Here is a 22,955-nt window from a genome sequence, read left to right on the forward strand (position 1 = left end):
CTGACATATCACTGACTGTTCTTCAATGAGCAGTCGTGGCATAGACTGGAGTCTGCATTCTACCCCAGTTGCTAGTATACACACACAATCTTCTCACAGCAAGACAGAATACAGTGTACATAGTTCTGCTTATTCTCACAATGCATTTGTAGGATTTTACCAAGACAGCTCTGATGACATGTCTCTAGTGGTTTGAGGTGCAGAATTTAGAGCACATTAACACCCCACCCATCCCAAGCAGACCGAGACAATGCTCACGTTCCAAAGGAGACTCCTCTCAATTCCTCCACCTACCTGTTGCCAACGCATCCTCTATTCCTTCCGTTCCCCTGCTAATCTCGTCTTGCCTTAAAAGCATCCATCTGCACAACAGACAGGATCCAGAGTAACCTCCCCACAAAGCGATGAACAGATGTGAAACTTGGCTCCCATCCCCATCCCCCAGGTTGTTCCTTGTTCCTTACAGATGCAAACACCTAAAGCATCGCAGCTTGGTTTGAGAGCAGCTCTGCTCAAGACCAGGCAAATCTGCAGAGAGTTGTAAATGTCCATCACACAGGCCAGACTTCCCATCATTGATGCCAACCAACACTTCAAGACGTCTCCATTTTTATACTCAATGGCCCGACTGATGAAGGCCAGCATACCCTACGCCAGAGATAGACACCAAATGCTGGAGTAACTCAGTGGGTCAGGCAGAATCTCTGGAGAAAAGGAATCAGTGATGTTTCGGGTCAGAACCCTTCTTGAGACCCAAAACTTAATCTATTACTTGTTTCCAGAGCGTGCAATACCCACTGAGTTACTCCAGCATTTTGTGTCCATCTTCGGTATAAACCAAAATATGCTTTGGTAAAAACAGATCAACCTGGCAGGTTTTAATATGACTTTATCTTTGAACTTTTTATATTATTCGTTATTTTCCACTGCCATTATTGCTATTGTTTTTTAAAATAGTCTTAAAGGAAGAAACCTCATAGGGAACTTTAGTTCATATAGCTTCGTACCACCCCAAGGGTGGTGAAGGATGGTCTCATCCCAGAGCTAATGAAGCATTGTTGACCTATAATGTTAAGTCAAGTCAAGAGAGTTTATTGTCATGTGTCCCAGATAGGACAATGAAATTCTTGCTTGCTGCAGAACAACAGAATATTGTAGTCATAAATACCGATCTGATCAGATCAGTGTGACCATATACCATAGAATATATATATATATACACATATAAATAAACAGATAAAGTACAATAGGTTGTTATAGTTCAGAGTTTGTTTGAAGTTGTGTTTAATAGTCTGATGGCTGTGGGGAAGAAGCTGTTCCTGAACCTGGATGTTGCAGATTTCAGGCTCCTGTATCTTCTACCTGATGGTATCCGAGCCTGTACCATCAGGCAACTCTGTTTTCTCCGAGATGTTCGGCTTCCTCCCACATTCTAAAGACGTACAGGTTTGTAGGTTAATTGGCTTGGTGTAAATTGTCAGGATAGTGTGTGCAGGATAGTGTTAACGTGCGGGGATCGCTGGTTGGTGCGGACTCGGTGGGCCGAAATGCACTGTATCTCCAAACTAAACTAGACTAAACCAAAACGTAGGCCCTCGAACTCTATTTTGATTCTTCCACTTTCTCTCCTTCGAACACAGACGCAATGGGAGGGAGATTGTCCGTCGGTAAAAATGAACATGTCGTCATAATCGGCGGTGGCTTTGGAGGGATCGCAGCAGCGAAGCAACTGTCAAACTACAGGATCCCGTACACACTCATTGACATAAAGTACGCCTTCCATCACAACATGGGTGCACTGAGAGCATCGGTACAGGAAGGTAAACTGGAGGGAAATAAGGGCCACGAAATACCTACATGGATTACATTGACGTGGTTTAACCTGTTCAGTGCCACCCCCCCCCCCCCACCCCCCCCACCCCCCCCGAGAATACTCGGGTCAGAAACACATGTGAATAAACATCTTGGCAGTGAACAGGTTAATGTTGCATCAGCAGAAAGTACAGAAAATTCAGAATGCTAACTCTCTCCTTTTTATTCTTTGGGGTTTTGAAATCATTTGCGATGCCTCATTTATAGAGTCGTACAGCGTGAAAACAGGCCCTTCGGCCCAACTTGCCCATGCTGGCCTCCATGTCCCAGCGACACTAGTCCCAGTGCGTGGTCCATATCCCTCCCATCCATGTACCTGGTTAATTGTTTCTTAAACATTGTGATAGTCCCTGCCTCAACTACCTCCTCTGGCAGCCTGTTCGATACACCCACCACTCCTACATAGAAACATGGAAAATAGGTGCAGGAGTAGGCCATTTGGCCCTTCGAGCCTGCACCGCCATTCAATATGATCATGGCTGATCATCCAACTCAGTATCCTGTACCTGCCTTCTCTCCATACCCCCTGATCCCTTTAGCCACAAGGGCCACATCTAACTCCCTCTTAAATATAGCCAATGAACTGGCCTCAACTACCTTCTGTGGCAGAGAGTTCCAGAGATTCACCACTCTCTGTGTGAAAAATGTTTTTCTCATCTCGGTCCTAAAGGATTTCCCCTCTATCCTTAAGCTGTGACCCCTTGTCCTGGACTTCCCCAACATCGGGAACAATCTTCCTGCATCTAGCCTGTCCAACCCCTTAAGAATTTTGTAAGTTTCTATAAGATCCCCCCTCAATCTCCTAAATTCTTGCGAGTACAAGCCGAGTCTATCCAGTCTTTCTTCATATGAAAGTCCTGACATCCCAGGAATCAGTTTGGTGAACCTTCTCTGCACTCCCTCTATGGCAATAATGTCCTTCCTCAAATTTGGAGACCAAAACTGTACGCAATACTCCAGGTGTGGTCTCACCAAGACCCTGTACAACTGCAGTAGAACCTCCCTGCTCCTATACTCAAATCTATTTTGCTATGAATGCTAACATACCATTCGCTTTCTTCACTACCTGCTGCGCCTGCATGCCTACTTTCAATGACTGATGTACCATGACACCCAGGTCTCGTTGCATCTCCCCTTTTCCTATTGAGTTAATTAAAAAATATCTAGTAGCATGAAACTGCTGGAGTGTGGTAAACGCACAACTGGTTCATTCGTGTCCTGTAGGGTAAGACATTCACAGTCCTTACTGTATGGCTCCCGGCCCACCAACAATGTCCTCTCAAGTCCTCCCCCTGAAATGGCCCAACAAGCCGCTTGGTTGAATTGAGGCAGCCCTCTGAAAAGATGAGGAATAAAACTAATGAAACATTCAGCATCAAGCCGGGTACCAGCATGATATTGTCACTCTTGGCCAAGTGATCTTGCAAAGTCATCCTCACCAACATCTGGGGAATGATTTACTCAGTATTGGGGTCTGAGTCACCACTAGCAAGACCACCATTTCTAAGCCTTCCTTAATTACCTTCAAGAAGGTAGCATCCAAAAATAATGTTCAGTTATAGGTTAATAACATTCACATCAAACAAGTCTTAAATATAAGGTCAACTACTTATCCTTTACATTCAATGGCTTTAGTATGAGACAGTATATTGTATATTGTAAGGGGTAACTGCGATGGGTTTTATATATCTTTCCTCCCTATATCTCATGATGTTCTTAACACTTTCATACCACCTATGTTGTGCATATTTTTATTTAGGGTTTGCAAAGAAAACATTCATATCATATGACCAGACATTCAAAGAGAACTTCAAACAAGGTAAAGTCAGTGATATTGATCTGGAAGGCCAGAACGTTATAATGGAGAATGGAGAGGTAAAAATAATACTTTTAATAATGGAATTTGTCAGAAATATTTTTGAATGTTAAGTTAATTAGCACACATTTCAATCACATTTCATTGTCTTTTGAAGGTCATACATTATACACATCTTATTCTGGCAACTGGAAGCACAGGTCCATTCCCTGGGAAATTAATTGAACCGATTAGTAGAGAAACTGCCATCCAGATGTATGAAGATTTGGTACAGGAGGTAATGTTAATGTTAATGTGGATTGTGGCTGAGTAAACCAACAGGTTTATCTGATAATAGACACAAAATGCTGGAGTAACTCAGCATGAAGGGCAGCATCTCTGGAGAGAAGGAATGGGTGACGTTTCGGGTCGAGATCCTGAAGAGCAGTCTTGACCCGAAACGTCACCCATTCCTTCTCTCCAGAGATGCTGCCTGTCCCGTTGAGTTACTCCTGCTTTTTGTGTCTATCTTCGGTTTAGACCAGCATCTGTAGTTTCTTCCTACGAGTTTAGCTGACACCCTTTATTCTCACCGTTCTTGAGTTATCGGAGCAGAATTAGGCCATTCGGCCCATCAAGTCTACTCTGCCATTCAATCATGGCTGATCTACCCTTCCTTCTCAACCCCATTCTCCTGCCTTCTCCCCATAACCCCCGACACCCATACTAATGAAATAATCAAAACCATTGCTATTTTACTGTCATTCCACAAGAGAGAGTGGATGGGAAATATCTGTATGGTTCATCAGTTCTGTCCATTCCACAGAAACTTTATACAGCCCAGGGTTCCATTGTCTGCAGTCCCAACCACTGAATCTCCTGTGGGATAGATAGATCCATTCTATTATTACCAATACATCATTGTTCTTCCGTTGAGATGCAACTGGGCAATTTGCAACGTTGACTACTTTATTTCATGTGATTATTGGTGGGCTTGGTGGCCACATCATTGATGTCAAAAGCCTGCCTGATGCAACTTTCAATGGACATTTGGCTTAGGGTGTGAACGCACCCATTATGCTTGAGGTAACTAACCTGTCTTGTAAAGTAAAGGGCCTGTCCCACTTTCATGACCTAATTCACGACCTTTTTTACTCCTGGACATTTTTCATCAGACTAGAAAAAACGCCCCGACCTACTTGATGCCACGAGTACCTACGACTAGCATCACGGCCTGCTACGGCCTACCTACGACCTCCTATGACCTCGTGATGACCATGCTGCGAGTATGAGTCAAGGGCAAACTCGGCAGAGGTCGTGAATTAGGTCGTGAAAGTGGGACACGCCCTTAAAACGATTAACTTTTTTCATGCAATTTGATTGTTTTCATTGCTGGATTCTCTAAGAATTAGACAGAATTAATTTGGTTACATTTGAGTCAAATTCTTGCCTTCTTGCTAAAGTCAAAAGAAATTGACATGGCCAAGTTTTAGAACATTGAATCGTACAGCACAGTAACAGATCCATCAGCCCACAATGTCCACATAGTACAGGGTGCCAACTTATACTGATCTCTTCTGTCTAATTCATATCCCTTTATTCCCAGGGGTCGGCCATTTAGGACTGTGATGAGGAAAAACTTTTTCACCCAGAGTGTTGTGAATCTGTATAATTCTCTGCCACAAAAGGCAGTGGAGGCCAATTCACTGGATGTTTTCAAGAGAGAGTAAGATTTAGCACCTGAAGCTAAGGGAATCAAGGGATATGGGGAAAGAGGGTATTGATTTTGGATGATCAGCCATGATCATATTGAATGGCGGTGCAGGCTCGAAGGGCCGAATGACCTACTCCTGAACCTATTTTCTATGTTTCTCTGATCATGTGCCTATCTAAAAGTCTCTTAAATGCCACTGCTTCCACCACCTCTCCTGGCAACGCACCAGTCTATGTAAAATGACTTGTCCGACACATCTTTAAACTTTCCCCTGGCCTCTGGCATTAAAGCAATACTCTTTGTCATTCCCAAATCCTCTTTAAATGCCACTATTTGTATTTGGCTCCACCACCAAGCGAGCCCGCTATAAGATCTTTGTCCACCACCACCTGACCTAGATCCCACCGCATACTTTAACAAACGCCCTCACTGTTCACAAAAGCATAAGTTTTGACGGAGCTTTTCTTTTTAAAACATTGTCCTCGGATAAATCTATAATGTCGCGATAATTAAGCAGTTGCAATTTTTTTTAAATAGGAAAATTTGTGCTGTTTCTTTATGATGTATCCTTTATCACATTAATATTTTTGGGAATTGGTGATGTGCAGTTTTGCATTTTTTTCGTTAAGATAGATTCTGCATTTACTTGGCAACAAGAGCACTTTGGGACAACTGAGATGTGACCGGTGTTATATAAAAACAAGGCTTTCTTTTCCTTGTTCCCTCTAGATTCAGAAAGCTGAAACCATTGTTGTGGTTGGAGGTGGGCTTGCTGGCGTGGAGTTGGCAGCAGAGATCAAAACCGACTATCCCAACAAAGAGGTAATCTGGCATTGTGTACATTTTCAGCAGAGCCTTCTGCTTAAGGCATCGAAGGTTATGAAGGCTGGAGAACGGGGTTGAGAGGGAAAAATAGATCAGCCATTATCAAATGGTGAAGTAGACACAAAGGGCCGAGTGGCCTGATTCTGTTCCTATGTCTTATGGTTTATTAATCGCCTGCTACCTAGTACTTGTGAATGCTCACTCATGTATGAAGGCTGACATGTTTGTATGTCTTATCTTAGAAGGGCTTCCTTTCGGGTCTGTCCCACTTTTACGACTTAATTCAAAACCACTGCTGAGTTTACAGGACCTAAAAAAAAAATCAAGATTGTGGTAATCTACAAACTCCTACGACCTTCCACGACTATGTTCACGAGCTCCTACGAATATGTCTACAAATTCCCACGACTATTTTGATGCCCTCCTTACGAGTAAAAAGTTGCGATTTCTTTCATCCCCACCATTTTTTTACTCGTGGACATTTTTTATCGGGCTGGAAAAAACGTCCCGACTAATGGCCCTGTCCCACTGTACGAGTTCATTCAAGAGTTCTCCCGAGTTTGCCCTGATTCGAACTCGGAGATTTACGGTAATGGCTGCTCGTAGGTACTCGGGGCTCTCGTGGACATTTTTCAACATGTTGAAAAATCTTCACGAGTCTTCCCGAGCTTACCTGCCGTTAGCGTTACGAGCCGCTAAGAGACGTCCCGAGCTCCGACGTACCCGCTACGTACATTCTACGTGCTTCCACGAGTTTGATTTTTTTTTAAACTCGGGAGAGCTCTTGGATTACCTCGTACAGTGGGACAGCCCCATTACCTGATGCCACAAGTACCTACGGCAAGCATAACGAGCCGCTACGATATATCTACAAACACCTACGACCTCCTATGGACTCGTTACGAACATTCTGCAAGTTTGAATCAATGGGAAAACTCGGGAGAATTTGTGAATAACTCGTGTAAGTGGGACAGGCCCTTGTAGCATTTCATTAGCAGAGTAACGTTGTTATTTCAGGTCCATTCATTCCTCTAGTTTTCATCCCCAGTTTTAGTGTGGACCCAAGTGAAGCTTCCATTTGGTTTGAATGGAAGGTCGCCGTTCTCCACAGAGGCAGCCTGGTCTGTCAGGTTTTCCCAGCATTTTCTGTATTTATCTCAGCACTCGGTGCCGTACAGATTTAACCCTTGATTCATGCTCCACCAACAGCAGATCTGCCGTGGGTGACCCAGAGATGAAAGCTTCCATGTTTATTTCTGTATGAAATAGTCCCGACCCGTAACATCGCCTATCCATCCATGTTCTCCAGAGATGCTGCCTGACCCTTTGTGTTACTCAGGCACTTTGTGCCATTCTTTGTAAACCAGCATCTGCAATTTAGAGTTTTGTGGATCTGAACCCACTCTGAATACCCGGCTAACTTGTGAGATAGTCTACACATATACAATTGTCCAAACCTCCTTAGGAAATGATGCAGAATACAAACACTTTCACCATTACTCCCAAGAGCTAGGTTTCAGGTAAGCAATTTATTTTCTTCCATATAACACAAAGTGCGGGAGTAAACTATCTAACTAAACTAAACCAAACTAAACTAATTCAGGAGACCATGCAGCATCTCTGGAAGACATGGATATGTGATGTTTCAGATCAGAACCCTTGTTCGGTCTGAGTCCCAGCCCGAAGCATCACCTATCCATGTCCTCCAGAGATGCTGCCTGACCTGCTGAGTTACTCCAGCAACTGCAAGATTCCAACATCTGTAGTTCCCTGTGCCAACATCTGTCTTTATTTGCTTCCTGTTCAGATTGGTAAAATAGTTTTCAGCTTCTCTGTTGTTTCTACCTATTTCTTACGGTATGTTTTTTAAATCTTTTTAACTCGGTATTAAGATTTACAACAGCATTCAGTTCAAACTTCCCTGTTCATTTGTTCTGGAGCCAGTCCAGGCCACAATGAATGGGTTTTCTTGAGCTTAGACCACCAGCCCAGTAAGCCTGGTGCAGACAACAGCAGCACTGATCAATGCGAGGCTGCCAAATGAAAATATCTTTGCCCATGGCAACTCCAGCGCAGATGTAGTCAACAACAATGATCTCAGACTTCACTCGGCCATCTGTGCCACAATAAGAGGGGTTTAATCTGTGATGTGATTAGCTACTATTTCTGGAGAGGCTGCCTGCTGTTCTAGGTGACTAATTCTGGTTTCCATCTGGTTCTCCAAGTAATCTCTAGCAGGCACTGACTTATAAAATGGAGTGCTACTCCAACTACCCCTGTTCCTCTCTTTCTCCTATCTTTCCTGAATTAAATCTAACAGCCTAACCCCCTGTTCCCTTCTCCCTCACGGTTTGCCCAGCCTCCCCTCCAATGCATCACTTTTATTTGCTGAAGAGAGAACTGCAGATGCTGGTAAAATCGAAGGTAGACAAAAATGCTGGAGAAACTCAGCGGGTGAGGCAGCATCTATGGAGAGAAGGAATAGGCCACGTTTCGAGTCGAGACCCTTCTTCAGACTTCATTTTTCTTGTGCTAGAAATGTCGCTTTGGCATTTTGGCAAAATAAGTCTTCTGGAAAATCCTAGAGGCACAAGTGACATTAATTGAAATGATTGAAAGAGCTTAAGGTCATAAGTGGTAGGAGTGGAATTGGGCCATTCGGCCCATCAAGTCTACTCCACCAGTTAGTCATGCCTAATCTACCTTTCCCTCCTAAACCCAATCTCCTGTCTTCTCCCCATAACCTCAGACATGCGTATTAATCAAAGATTAGCCTGGACAGAAAGATACAGCATGGACACAGGCCTTTCAGCCCATCAAGTTCATGCCGGTCATTGATCGCCCGTTCACACTAGTTCCTACTTTCCCATCCACCTCCTACATGCTCAGGGCAACTTAGTGACCAATTAACCTACAAACCTTGGGATGTGAGATGAAACTGGAGGAAACCCACATGGCCTCAGGGAGAACGTGCATACTCCACACAGGCAACACTTGAGGTCAGAAATGAACTCAGCTCTCTGGCACTGTAAGTCTTCAGCAAAAAGTTTGAAGAAGGGTCCCAACACAAAATGTTTAAGAAGGAACTGCAGATGCTGGAAAATGGAAGGTCGCGACGAAACGTTGCCTATTTCCTTCGCTCCATAGATGCTGCTGCACCCGCTGAGTTTCTCCAGCACTTTTGTCTCCCAACACAAAATGTTTTCTGTCCATTTCCCCTCTGTAGATGCTGCCTGACCTGCGGAGTTCCTTTTGCAGTTTGATATCTGCTTCTGACATCCTGCCAGGATTTCTTGATAACTCTCTTGTATCCATGGACTTTAGCTTTGAATATGCAACCATATTCACTGCAGCCACTCTATCAAAACCTTTCATTATTTTAAAGACCTCAATTAATTTATGCCACAGCAAGCCAACAATACAAGGATTGCTCAGATACTTTTAAAAGGCAATTTGCAAGAAAACTATTCTTTCCATAACTTTTTTTATTGCAGTTTTCTGGATTTGCTCCAGAAATAGTTCCTGTAGCTTTGAGGGAAATTTTGCCCAGCATTTTGTTTTTGCAAGTGGAGTTATTGCGGTATTTTCAGATCAGAAAATCTGGTTCATTTGGGTTGTAAGTTTAATAGATGATAACAGAATAGATTTTATAAAACTGCTCCATAGTTGTTAGTTTGGAAAATATAACTATTTACATTTTCTCAGCAGACGCTTTTTCCATCTGCTAATCTGCTTCTCGATCAGAGCAGTTGCAAACAGTCAAATTACTAACATTTTTTGCAGGTGCCATATTGGTATTCATGCATTCAAGAAGGTTTGATTGTCATCTGTAGCGATAACAGAACACTGAAATTCAGCAGCAGCATAACAGGCTTGTAAACACAATGTCATTAAAATGGAAAGGTGTAGAGAGGATTCAATAGACAATAGACAATAGACAATAGGTGCAGGAGTAGGCCATTCGGCCCTTCGAGCCAGCACCGCCATTCAATGTAATCATGGCTGATCATCCCCATTCAGTACCCCGTTCCTGCCTTCTCCCCATATCCCCTGACTCCGCTATTTTTAAGAACCCTATCTAGCTCTCTCTTGAAAGCATCCAGAGAACCGGCCTCCACTGCCCTCTGAGGCAGAGAATTCCACCGACTCACCACCCTCTGCGAGAAAATTCACGAGATGTTGCCAGGATTTGAGTGGCTGAGCTACAGGGAGAGTTTGGGCAGACTAGGGCTTTAGTCCTGGGAATGCAGGAAGCTGAAGGGTGATAGTATAGAGGTGTATAAGATCATGAAGAGAATAAATAGAGTGATTGGACTGAGGGTGATGAGTATATGCAACGAGCGGCCAGCGGAAGTAGTTGAGCCAGGTACTATAACAGCATTTAAAAGCCACTTGGACATGGATAGGGAAGGTTTAGAAGGACATGGACCAAATGCAGACAAATGGGACCAGCTTAGATGGGCTCCTTGTTCAGCATGGACCAGTTGGGCCAAAGCACCTGTTTCCGTGACTCGATGAATCTTTGACAATACTCACAGATAACATATAGCAAACAAAACAATTTCAACGAGCTAAATTCCTTTCATGTTTCCTGCTTTAATCCATCCTCTCCCATACCAATGCTCTCACTCTCTCCTCAGTTTCCACACTGTAAGCACTTGCAGCATCATTAGTCTGGACAAGATGCCATGGGATTCAGGTGCAATGTTAACGTCTCCTGTTGGCTCAGAACCCAACTCATTCTCACTGTCAACCTCATCACATCAATGCCATCACGTCAGCTGAGAATGTCAAGCACAGGGGTGAACACAGAATAAATCTTCCTGGCTGTGGCCAGATGCTCTGAAGGGAATCGCTGATGTTCAGACAGATAGTAGAGAGAGTTGAGAATCAACATGCAAAGGGAGTAAAATATGTTTTACATTGATACCTTCTTTAGTTTAGTTTAGTGATACAGAGCGGAAACCAAGCCCGTGCTGACCAGTGACCCCCCCACACTAACACCATCCTACATACACTAGGGACAATGTATAGTTATGCCAAGCCAGTTACATCAATAGACACAACCCACCTTGGTTTTTCTCCAGACTGCTGGTTAGACAGACACATTATTTTCAATCATACCTCATGCACAAAAGGACTGAAAAAAGAAGAAATGAAATCAGCAAATGCTGGCAAGAATCCTCAGGTCACACAGAATCCGTTGAATGGTTCATGTTTCTGGTTAGTTTAGAGATGAAACGTGGAAACAGACCCTTCGTCCATCAATCACCCATTATCACGACTTCAATGTTAGAAGAAGGGTCTCGACCCGAAACCTCACCCATTCCTTCTCTCCAGCGATGCTGCCCGTCCCGCTGAGTTACTCCAGCATTTTGTGTCCATCTTCAATCGTTCTCATGAGATGACCAAGCGACTTTCCAACACTTTATTTCAGATTTCCAGCCTCTGCCGTATTCTGCTGCAAAATAAATTCCCCATTTTTATTTGAGTACCAAATGTTTAAATCCTTTCATGTGCTAACCTTAGTGCACTGATTACTGCTTTTGGGGCGAATGCCTTCTGCCCCTGTCCCACTTAGAAAATCTGAACGGAAACCTCTGGAGACTTTGCGCCCCACCCAAGGTTTCCGTGCGGTTCCCGGAGGTTGCAGGTGGTTGCCGGAGGTTGCAGGTAGTGGAAGCAGGTAGGGAGACTGACAAAAACCTCCGGGAACCTCCGGAAACCTTGGATGGGGCGCAAAGTCTCCAGAGGTTTCCGTTCAGGTTTCCTAAGTGGGACAGGGGCATTACTCCTTGATTCTGTTGATAAGTGGTGGAAATTTATTGCACATTCATCAAACACTTCACTCAAAACATGGCACGCAGGAAATTAAACTGGAGAATGTTTGCGTAACTGACTTAACCATCTCTTATTTTGCTTCTCTCTCTTCAGGTAACATTAATTCATTCCACTTACGTTCTGGGCGACTCTGAGGTTTTACCCAGTGTTAGGCGAGGAGTAAAAGATATTCTTGTGAATAAAGGGGCCCACCTTTTATTAGGTAAATGTTATATCTATCAACGCTATATTGCAGGGTTAAAGTTGCTACTTTGAAGAATGATTATATTAGTCAATGTAATGAACCTAATGAGACTTACACCTAGTGTCTCAATGGAAATGTGGTACCATGTAGTTTAAATAATCCTTCCTATATCAGGATGAGCAAAACTGAACACAGTAATTCAAATGTGGTCTCACTAATGCCTTACACAACTGTAACACGTTGATTTTCTGTAGCCATGGAACATATTTGAGCAGAAATGCTAGATTTATAATTTTTTTAACATATTTTTATAAAGTTGATCCTTATTTCTAATTCATGACAAATAGGGACATGTTAATCATTACTCATTGAGAGGAAATGTGCAGTGAAATATAATTGATTATGTGCCATTAAGAAATACTTTCTACCATCATATTTTGGTTGTGTAATTCTGAAAGTAATGTACATAATAAATTAACACACATTTGGAAAGGAGAAGAATGCTTTAGCTTTAAAACCTAGAGGCACAGAGTCATACAGCATGGAAACAGTCCCTTCGGCCCATCTCATCAATGCCTCATGTAAGCTTGTTCCATTTACCCGCATTTGGCTCATATCCTCGAAGGTATCCGTGTACCTGTCCAAATGTGTTTTAAAATTGTGTTACTGTACCATGCCTCCTCTGGCAGCTCATTCCATATACCCACCACCCTAAGAGTAAAGATGTTGCTCCTCAGGTTTCTATTAAGTCTTACCCCTCTCACCTTAAACCAAATGGTTTTTGATTTCCCTACCCGGGGTAAAAGACTGTACATTTACCCTATCTATTAGCCTCATGATTTTATACACCTCTATAAGATCACGCTGAGCCTCCCGCAGTCCAAGGAATAAAGTCCTAACCTGCCCAGCCTCTTCTTATAACGCAGCCCTTCAAGTCCTGGCAACGTCCTCATAAATCTGCTCTGCTCTTTCCAGCTTAAATACATCCTTCCTATATCAGAATGTCCAAATCTGAACACAGTCATTCAAATATGGCCTCACTGATGTATTGTACAACTGTAACACAGTGTATTGCTTCTAAACATTTTGCTACCCTCTTAACTTATTTCTGGTTAAGAGGGTAACAATAGGATTTGCAGAGATATTTCTTGTTGCTTGTGGCCCTGTAATGCACGGTGAACAATGTTTGTGTCTGTTCCTTTGAAATTGCCATTGTAAAATTCCACTCCACCCACAATGGGAAGATCACCTTGAAATTGATCCTGCCGTTTTGAAAGATAATTTTGATAAGAAAGGTCCCCACCCGTAACATCACCATGAGAGGCTGCCTGACCCCCTGAGTTACTCCAGCACTTTGTAGTTTTTTAATGCTGGGGTTGACTCTACCACATGCCTTTGCTCAGCCAAGAGAGAATACTGGACTATCTCCACGTCTCTCCAAGTGGCGCCCTGTTCCTAAAGCCGGCCACTGCTAGATATTTGACCACTAGCCAAGGGAAAAAAAGGGATACAGTATCTATCTCTAATGCAGGTAACAAAGTTCTGGAGGAACTCAGCAGGTCAGGCAGCACCCATGGAGGGAAATTGATAGGCAAGATTTTGGGATGGGTCCCTTTTTCAAACTATCTCGACCTGAGATGTCTGTCCATTTCCCCTCTATAATGCCCCTGTCCCACTTAGGAAACCTGAACGGAAACCTCTGGAGACTTTGCGCCCCACCCAAGGTTTCCGTGTGGTTCCCGGAGGTTCCCGGAGGTTTTTGTCAGTCTCCCAACCTGCTTCCACTACCTGCAACCTCCGGCAACCATCTGCAACCTCCGGGAACCGCAAGGAAACCTTGGGTGGGGCGCAAAGTCTCCAGAGGTTTCCGTTCAGGTTTCCTAAGTGGGACAGGGGCTTAATGCTGCCTGGCCTGCTGAGATCTTCCACCGTTTTGTTTTCTACTCAAGATTCCAGCATGTACTGTCTCTCGTGTCTCCTCTCTCTCTAGTCTGTCTTCTCCAGTTTCACACTGTATGTTCCCGCACTAACATTATTAAGACCGGTGTTCCAATTTGAGATAGAAATTATACCGACGGCTCAGAGACACTTCCTATTTCAACAAGAACATTTATCTTTATTGGTTCCAGAAAATGGCAATTAGCTAAAAGGGACAAGATTATCTGACAGTCACATGATATTTTGCATTTTGTTCTTTCCAAAAGGACATAAAGTCAATAACCTGTCAGAACTAGATCTGAATAAGGCCCTGAAAGACATTAGAGTGCTAACAAACAAAGGGCACGAGATCATAGCAGACATGGTTATCTGTTGTACTGGAATAAAGATTAATTCTTCCGCATATGTCAACGCCCTCCGTAAGTTCTAATTACAATTTGTTATCATTTGTATAAGATCTTGTATTGTCTCTGTGGCACAGTTTGTGCTGAACCTCTGTTCTTTGTTTCATGGTGATGCATACTCCACTTTCATTTGCAAAGCATTGGCTGAGTATTACTGTTAAAATAAAGAATCTTAGCTCCATGTGCCATAAGCCTTTATGCCATAACCACGTGAGAGGAATTTCTCCATCAAAACCCCTGCAGCTCTGAAATACAAAAGGTAACTTTGTCATGGTTTCTTTACTTAATAACAGTGCAATTTCAGCTGTGTGTTTTTTATGCATTAAAGTTTCCTTCGTTTTTTCCCCCAGTTGAATGTATATAACGTAAATATTGGAGAGTTAAACTTCCATATTTTGTTTTAAACAGTGAAAGGTTTAAAGCACCTAGACGTAAGGAGTAACCACGTTGCATAATGTAGAAAGAATCTTGGGCTTAGAGTTAGGGTTATTATTTTCACGTGTACCAAACTTCAGCGAAAAGCTTTGTTTTGCAGGCTCTCCAAACAGTTCAGATCATACTGTACATAAATATAATCAAGTCAAACTCAAGTGCGATAGAAACATAGAAAATAGGTGCAGGAGTAGGCCATTCGACCCTTCGTGCCTGCACCGCCATTCAATATGATCATGGCTGATCATCCAACTCAGTATCCTGTACCTGCCTTCTCTCCATACCCCCTGATACCTTTAGCCACAAGGGCCACATCTAACTCCCTCTTAAATATAGCCAATGAACTGGCCTCAACTACCTTCTGTGGCAGAGAGTTCCAGAGATTCACCACTCTCTGTGTGAAAAATGTTTTTCTCATCTCGGTCCTAAAGGATTTCCCCTTTATCCTTAAACTGTGACCCCTTGTCCTGGACTTCCCCAACATCGGGAACAATCTTCCTGCATCTAGCCTGTCCAACCCCTTAAGAATTTTGTAAGTTTCTATAAGATCCCCCCTCAATCTTCTAAATTCTAGCGAGTACAAACCGAGTCTATCCAGTCTTTCTTCATATGAAAGTCCTGACATCCCAGGAATCAGTCTGGTGAACCTTCTCTGTACTCCCTCTATGGCAAGAATGTCTTTCCTCAGATTTGGAGACCAAAACTGTACGCAATACTCCAGATAGGTAGAGCAATGGGGATGATACAGAATGCAGAATATATTTCTCAGCTTTGTAGACAATGTCCAATCTCTGCCGTTGGCTGGAGGTGAAAAGGACAGTATCCCAGCTCATGAGGCCATTCAGTCTCATAACAGAGGGGAAGAAGCTGTTCCTCAGTCTACTGGTGACTTTTCTCTTCATACTTCTCCATGTACTGAACCTTAAGCTGTAGATTGCTTCTGATGGCTTGTCTCTACATTCTTTGCGCTTTGCCACAGATGCATTATAATTGTTATCCTGGAGTATTTCAACCTGCCTTAGAAGGCAGTGGAGGCCAATTCTCTGGATGCTTTCAAGAGAGAGCTAGATAGGGCTCTTAAAGATAGCGGAGCCTGGGGATATGGCGAGAAGGCAGGAACGGGGTACTGATTGTGGATGATCAGCCATGATCATATTGAATGGCGGTGCTGGCTCGAAGGGCCAAATGGCCTACTCCTGCACCTAGTGTCTATTGCCAATTGATCACTTTTCATTGGAACCCAAACTCATCAGAATATGTGATCCTTGAGGCCAGTACTATCATTGACCATTGTTAGATTGTATCCTAGCCCCAGCTACATAAGATCGTGTAGATTTTGGTGAGAAATAAAACACTTAAGTTGTTTAATGGATATGTTGTGATAAATTAAATAACAAGATCGTCATTTGCCATATGATTGTCCTGTCTGTTAGATCGGGCATCCCAAGGAATTTAATCCAATATGCATCCTGTCTTTAAAAACTTAAATTTCAACAACATGGAATTGGAAAATGGTGTGACTTAGAATATAATCCTTCAGCCCCTGAGACTGGAGTTCTGGACCATGCTACCTACAGAATAAGTACCTTTTTTCCTGAAGGTTGTGGGAACTACTTGCAAATATGAATCATCACACAATTATCCATAATTCAACATCATTCGACATAGCTGTTCCAGAAAGTAAACATATTTCCCATTGCATAAGATTAGAAGGTGACATTTTGGCAAAGAAGGGAGAATAATAATACATTTTAATTGTCTGAAGCAAACTGGAAAGAGAAGTGAGCATGAGAGTGGGATGGGAACATGGTGCCTACATGGATAAAGCAACCAATCCATACTTGATGGGATGAAGACCTTGTTTCTGCTCTGTAATATTTCATGATGCTACACTCCCACCTCCAACCCTGGGTTTAAAAAAGTTGTAGCTCCTTTGTGTAATCATCCTATTTATTCCAAAACTTGGTATTATGTGCAAATTTGGAAATTCCACATGTTGTGGCTTCATTGATGAAATAAGTAAGAATGTGTAGAGTACTTTGGTCAACATGAACGAGTTGGGCCGAAGGGCCTCTTTCTGTGCTGTATGTCTCTATGATGACTATTGACTACTGAAGCCATTGTTCAACTTGATTGTTCAACTTCAACAATTCAATTTATTTGCGATCGCTCAACCAATTAATATCAATCAAAAAGTGTTTATAATTCCATCCAAATTCACCCTGACCTCACTTCATCAAAATACTGCATAAGTATTTATAAAATACTCACAATAATATTTCTAGGGATCAATCAGGCATCATAGTAGGAGGCCATTTGGCCCATTATGCCTATGTTGGTTCTTAAAAAGAGCTAATGACAATTAACATGTTTCCTGCTTTATCCACATTTTCCTGCATTTTTCTCCACAGCAAACATTCGCCTCTTCTCGTTATCCTTTCATGCTAGATGAACATTCCTTATTTCCAGCTATTTTGCCTTAAACTCATGCCCCTTGCTGTCTTATCTACCCAATGCATTCCATCAAAACCCCTTTAAAATGATATCAAAAACAGGTGTCATTCCAAAATACATTGCTTCACACTTCTCTGCATTAAACCTATTCTGCGATACACACATCTAATTCACCAGGCAGCCTGTGTCTTCCTTGGATGTTTATTGCTCCTTCTTCCAACAGTTTAGTGTTTATCTGAATGTGATGTTATTTGCAGGCATCAGAAATACGCCCTGTTTACCCAAGGGCAGATCTCAACATCAAGAAAACCACTGCCCCTAATTCCAACTCTTGAGGATTTTTCCTCCAGCTTCTTTCACTCTTCTAGTAAATCTCCTCTGTACTCTCCCTATTTTGTTGACATCTTACCAAACTTACCCAATCCTCATTGCCCTCAAGAGTCATGGCATTGTTTTCTATGTGCTACTATGCCATGTTAACCATAAACAACCTCTGGGCATAATGGAACTTGAATCTAAAGTGAAAATGTGTTGATGGTCAAATTGTTCCTGCAAGTGTCTCTCTTAATGGTACAGTTGTTGGAGTCATTTGAATTTGACCACTCCTTGGTCTGTTAACCTACAGCCTTCATGAACCATCAATCAACTTTTGAATTGCTGGGCAGAGGAATTGACACAAAGACCATCCATTGAGGATTACCTGAAGAGCAGGGAAGTTCTCCCAGAGTACAGGCCAACATAACGCTCAACATATACTATGGACAGCGATAACTGGAGACTAATCTCACCACTTCAGGGATTTCGACCAATATGCCTCCCTGTACTTGGACCACTCCTACTCTTCAATAGTGTTTTACTGGTTGTGAAGTGAATTGAATGTCCTGAGGACAAGAATGTATCTAACACTAGTGTTTCTTTTATCTCTTAAATAATATCTTAAGCCAGAAGAATAATGGTTTGTTGTTAAACTTCTAAAAGGAGATTTGCCTGGGTCAGGTCTGAATTACATATAAAACCCAAATAGTTGTTATATGAACATAGAACAGTACAGCACAGGAACAGGCCCTTCAGCCCACAATGAAGGGGATATTTGTGATGAGCACCATTGGCATGTAATCCATATCCCTCCATTCTCTGCATATTCATGTGCCTATATAAAACCTATGCCACAATTACATCTGCTTCCACCACCACATTTCAGGCACTCACCACTCTCTGTGAAAAAATTGCTCTGCACCTCATTCAAACTTTTCCCCCCCACACCCTAAATCTATGTCCTCCAGTCCTTGAGATTTTCACCCAGAGATAAAGGTTCCTACTGTCCACCCTATCAATGCCTCTCATAATGTTATATATTTCACTCAAGCGTTTGCATTTCAGACAATAGAGTCATACAGTACAGAAACAGGCCCTTCAGCCCACCCTACCCATGGCAACCAATTTGTCCCATATTTTCTAGTCCCATTTGCCTGTGTTTGGCATATATCCATCTAAGCCTTTCCTATCCATGTATCTGTGCAAAAGTGTTTTCAATTTTATTACAGTACCTACATCAAATACCTCCTCTGGTATTTTGTTCCATATCCCCACCACCCGCTGTGTGAAAATGTTGTCCCTCAGGTTCCTATTAAATCTTTCTCCACTCACGTTAAACCTATGACATCTGGTTCTTGATTCCCCTACTCTGGGTAAAATACACTGTGTGTTCACTCTACCTATTCCACTCATGATCTTGTATGCCTTAAAACCCCTCAGCCTCCTGCACTCCAAGAAATAAAGTCCTAGTCTGCCCAGCCTCTCCCAATAGCTCAGGCCCTCAAGTCCTGGTAGCATCCTCATAATTCTTCTCTGCACTCTTTCAAGCTTAAAACTATCCTTCCAACAGCAGAGTGATCAAAACTGAACACAATACTCCAAATGTGGCCTCAGCAATATTTAGTACAACAGTGACATAACCTTCCACCTTCTCTACTCAATACCCTGACTGATGAAGGCCAGTGCACCAAAAGCCTTTTTGACCACACTGTAGATCTATGACACCTTTCAAGTAACTATGTACATGCACTGCTACACCCTCTGATTTACAAGACTCTCCAGAGCCCCACTATTCACAGTGAAGGTCCTGTCCTGGTTTGAATTCCCAAAATGCTACACCTCATACTTAACTGCATTAAACTCCAATCACCATTTCTCAGCCCATTTACCCAACTGATCAAGATCCTGTTGTAGTTTTTGATAACCATTTTTGCTGCCTCCAATGCCTTCCACTTTAATGTCATCCACAAAGTTACTAACCATGTCTTGTCCAAACCATTCTCAACCAAATTGTTAACATAAACCACAAACAACAATGGACCCAGCACCAATCCCCGAGACACACCACTAGTCATAGGCTTCCAGTCCGAAAAACAACCTTCCACCATCACCCACTGCTTCCTTCCATGGAACCAATTCTCTATCGAGTCAACTAGCTCTCGCTGAATCCCATGCGATCTGACCTTCCAGAGCAGCCTACCAGGCAGAACTCTATCAAATGCCTTGCTTAAGTCCGTATTGACGATGTCTATTGCTTTGCGCTCATCAACCCTTTTGGTTAATTCTTCAAAAATACTCAGATGGTGAGGCACAATCTCCCTTGTACAAAACCAGTTCGATCTTACTTTGGTAAGACCCAATCTCACACATACATAGCTAATTAGATCTTACATTCGTAAGGGGACCTGGCTGATTTTCTTTGCATATCGGCAGTGTCGTGCGATCCAGTGCCTGACCCGGGTTATTTCTCCACTCCCCAACAATGTATAATAACCATTAAGAGTTACAACAGGACCGGATAGATTATAAGTGGAGTAAGTTGTGTGACTGTTTCTCTTTAACAGAAGGCAACCTCACTGAACACGATGCAATACTAGTGGATGAACATCTGAACGTGAAGGGGATGAAGACTGTTTTTGCCATAGGAGACTGTGCACACGTGAATGAACATAAATCGGCTTATACTGCTGAGTTCCAAGCCATTGCATGCGTGAAAAATATCATCCATAACATTAAACATGAGCCCATGGAATTGTACAAACCAGGTAGATATGATGGCAACGCACACCAGAAGGTTGAAAATGGTTGTCAATTAAATAGCATAATATACATGGTAAAATAGTTTGTGATATTTCTGGGGAACTCAAAAGTATTAGCAACCTACATAGACAATAGACAATAGGTGCAGGAGTAGGCCATTCAGCCCTACATAGAACCTTGGTTAGATAATGTTTGGAATATTGCACACAAATTTAGTTGTTTTGTTAGAGAGAGAATGGAAGAGTGGTGAAAAGGGTGAGGGGGATGTTTATTTATTTAAAAATATTTTAAATACCTTAACCAAATGTAACTTAAACATAGATAAAGAAAAATAAAGAAGAAAAAAAAACTTTTTTCGCAAGGTAGGCAACCCTTCATGAATGGTCTAAGGTTGAGGGACCCACACCACCCTGGCCACTCACTCATTTCACCCCTGCCATCGGGAAGAAGGTACAAGAGCCTGAAATCTGTAACATCCAGGTTCAGGAACAGCTTCTTCCCTACAGCCAATAGGCTATTAAACACTACAAACTCCAAATAAGCTCTGAACTACATAGACTTTTATTGTTATTATTGCGCTAATATTGTTTGTTTTTTATGTGTATGTATGTGTGCGTGTGTGTATATATACACTGTATGTATATATATTTCTATATTTCTATATATATATATATATCTGTGTGTGTTTGTATGTTTATGTGGGTATGTGTATATATAGACACACTGAACTTTGTTTTCTATTCTATTGTTTACACTGTACTAATTTTACATATTCTGTTGAGCTGCTGCAACTAAGAATTTCATTGTTCTATCTGGGACATATGACAACAAAACACTCTTGATTCTCTTGATGCGAAGTGCCACACCTCAGTGTATCTGAGCTTTGTCTCTGCATTCAGTGTATGCAGCAGAATCTTACCTCCAGGTGGTGCAACCTCCTATGAGCAACCCACAGCCCTTTTAGTATGCTGTCTGACTGAACTGTAGCAGCAAGTCATGTGATGAGACAGATTTCAATCGCATTCAAAAAAAATATTTCTGTCAGAATATATGTGATTTTGCCATAAGTGGTTCGTGAGAAATTGCAACTTTGCACTGACAGAGGAAATTGGGCCCGTATCTCTAAAGTCTAAAGTTTAAAGAGAATGTACGGGCATGCAACAAAAACAATTCCCATTTTAAGCTCCAGGCATCATAAACACTGCATTTCATCTCCTTAGATAGACTATCTATGTTGGAGATAGATAGTCTGGAGAGACTATCTATCTGGAGTCTCAACGGGACAGGCTGGAGTAACTCAACGGGACAGGCGGCATCTCTGGAGAGAAGGAATGGATGACGTTTCGGTTCGAGACACATTTTCTGTCCAGACCCGAAACATCACCCATTCATTCCTTCCATCCAGAGATGCTGCCTGTCCCGCTGAGTTATTCCAGGATTTTGTGTCTATCTACACTGCGTAAATCAGCATCTGCATTTCCTTCCTACACATTTCATCTCCTATCCTTCCTTGTTTTTGGCTGCGTCTTTATGGGCCTGTCAGAGCTGCCGTGGGTAATGTTGGTCATTGGTGTCCTGATCTCGGGTGACTGATGCTGTGACCTTCTCCCATCGTAGGCGCTCCGTACATGATGGTGACAATGGGTCGGAATGACGGCGTCGGCCAGATGTGTGGCTGCAACGTTGGGAAGTTAATCGTGACATACGTCAAAAGCAAGGATCTACTGGTTAAAACGAGCTGGAAAAAAATGGGCCAGAAGATGCCGTCCTGATGAAATTTAATGCCTACAGTATATAAATATATGCTCCCCTTCCGGAGTGTCTGATTCAATGACCCAGTGCCGAATGTTTATACTACTTTTTTTTAGGAATCTTGCTCATTTCTATGTATAAAGTGTGTGTTGTTTCAAAAAGGTCAGGAATACTCAGACCAGAACATGCAGAAATAAATCCCTGCTTATTTAAAAATCTTTCACCTTGTTGGATTATTTGATTTTATGCATTCTTAATTGTTATTCAATTTGGGGAGATGGAGTGGGGTTGGTTGTGGCACAAGAGTCTGTCCACAGACAATAGACAATAGGTGCAGGAGTGGGGTGGGAGATTGCAACCGTCACGTGGTCCACCCTGTTTCGACAAATGCAATCAACCCGGCGTGCACAATCAAATAAGATCAAATAGACCAAGTTGTCCGACAACTTTAGGCTGTGCACGCCATACGCAAGAAGAAGGTGCAGGAGTAGGCCATTCAGCCCTTCGAGCCAGCACCACCATTCAATGTGATCATGGCTGATCATCCACAATCAGTATCCCGTTCCTGCCTTCTCCCCGTATCCCCTGATTCCACTATCTTTCAGAGCCCTATCTAACTCTCTCTAGAAAGTATCCAGAGAACCAGCCTTCACCGCCCTCTGAGGCAGA

General features: G+C 42.6%; 1 protein-coding gene across 1 annotated transcript; it reads left to right on the forward strand.

Moving 5' to 3' along the window:
- The first annotated feature begins 1,645 nt into the window (after nucleotides 1-1,645).
- On the forward strand, nucleotides 1,646-22,306 carry LOC116966364 (apoptosis-inducing factor 2-like). The gene is made up of 8 exons (XM_033012546.1): nucleotides 1,646-1,820; nucleotides 3,632-3,747; nucleotides 3,846-3,965; nucleotides 6,111-6,203; nucleotides 12,141-12,249; nucleotides 14,436-14,588; nucleotides 20,339-20,539; nucleotides 22,152-22,306. The coding sequence occupies exons 1-8, from the start codon at nucleotides 1,646-1,648 to the stop codon at nucleotides 22,304-22,306; spliced, it is 1,122 nt and encodes a 373-aa protein (XP_032868437.1).
- The last annotated feature ends 649 nt before the right edge of the window (nucleotides 22,307-22,955 follow it).

The sequence above is a fragment of the Amblyraja radiata genome, chromosome 37 (genome assembly GCF_010909765.2).
Source record: "Amblyraja radiata isolate CabotCenter1 chromosome 37, sAmbRad1.1.pri, whole genome shotgun sequence".
Classification (NCBI taxonomy): domain Eukaryota; kingdom Metazoa; phylum Chordata; class Chondrichthyes; order Rajiformes; family Rajidae; genus Amblyraja; species Amblyraja radiata.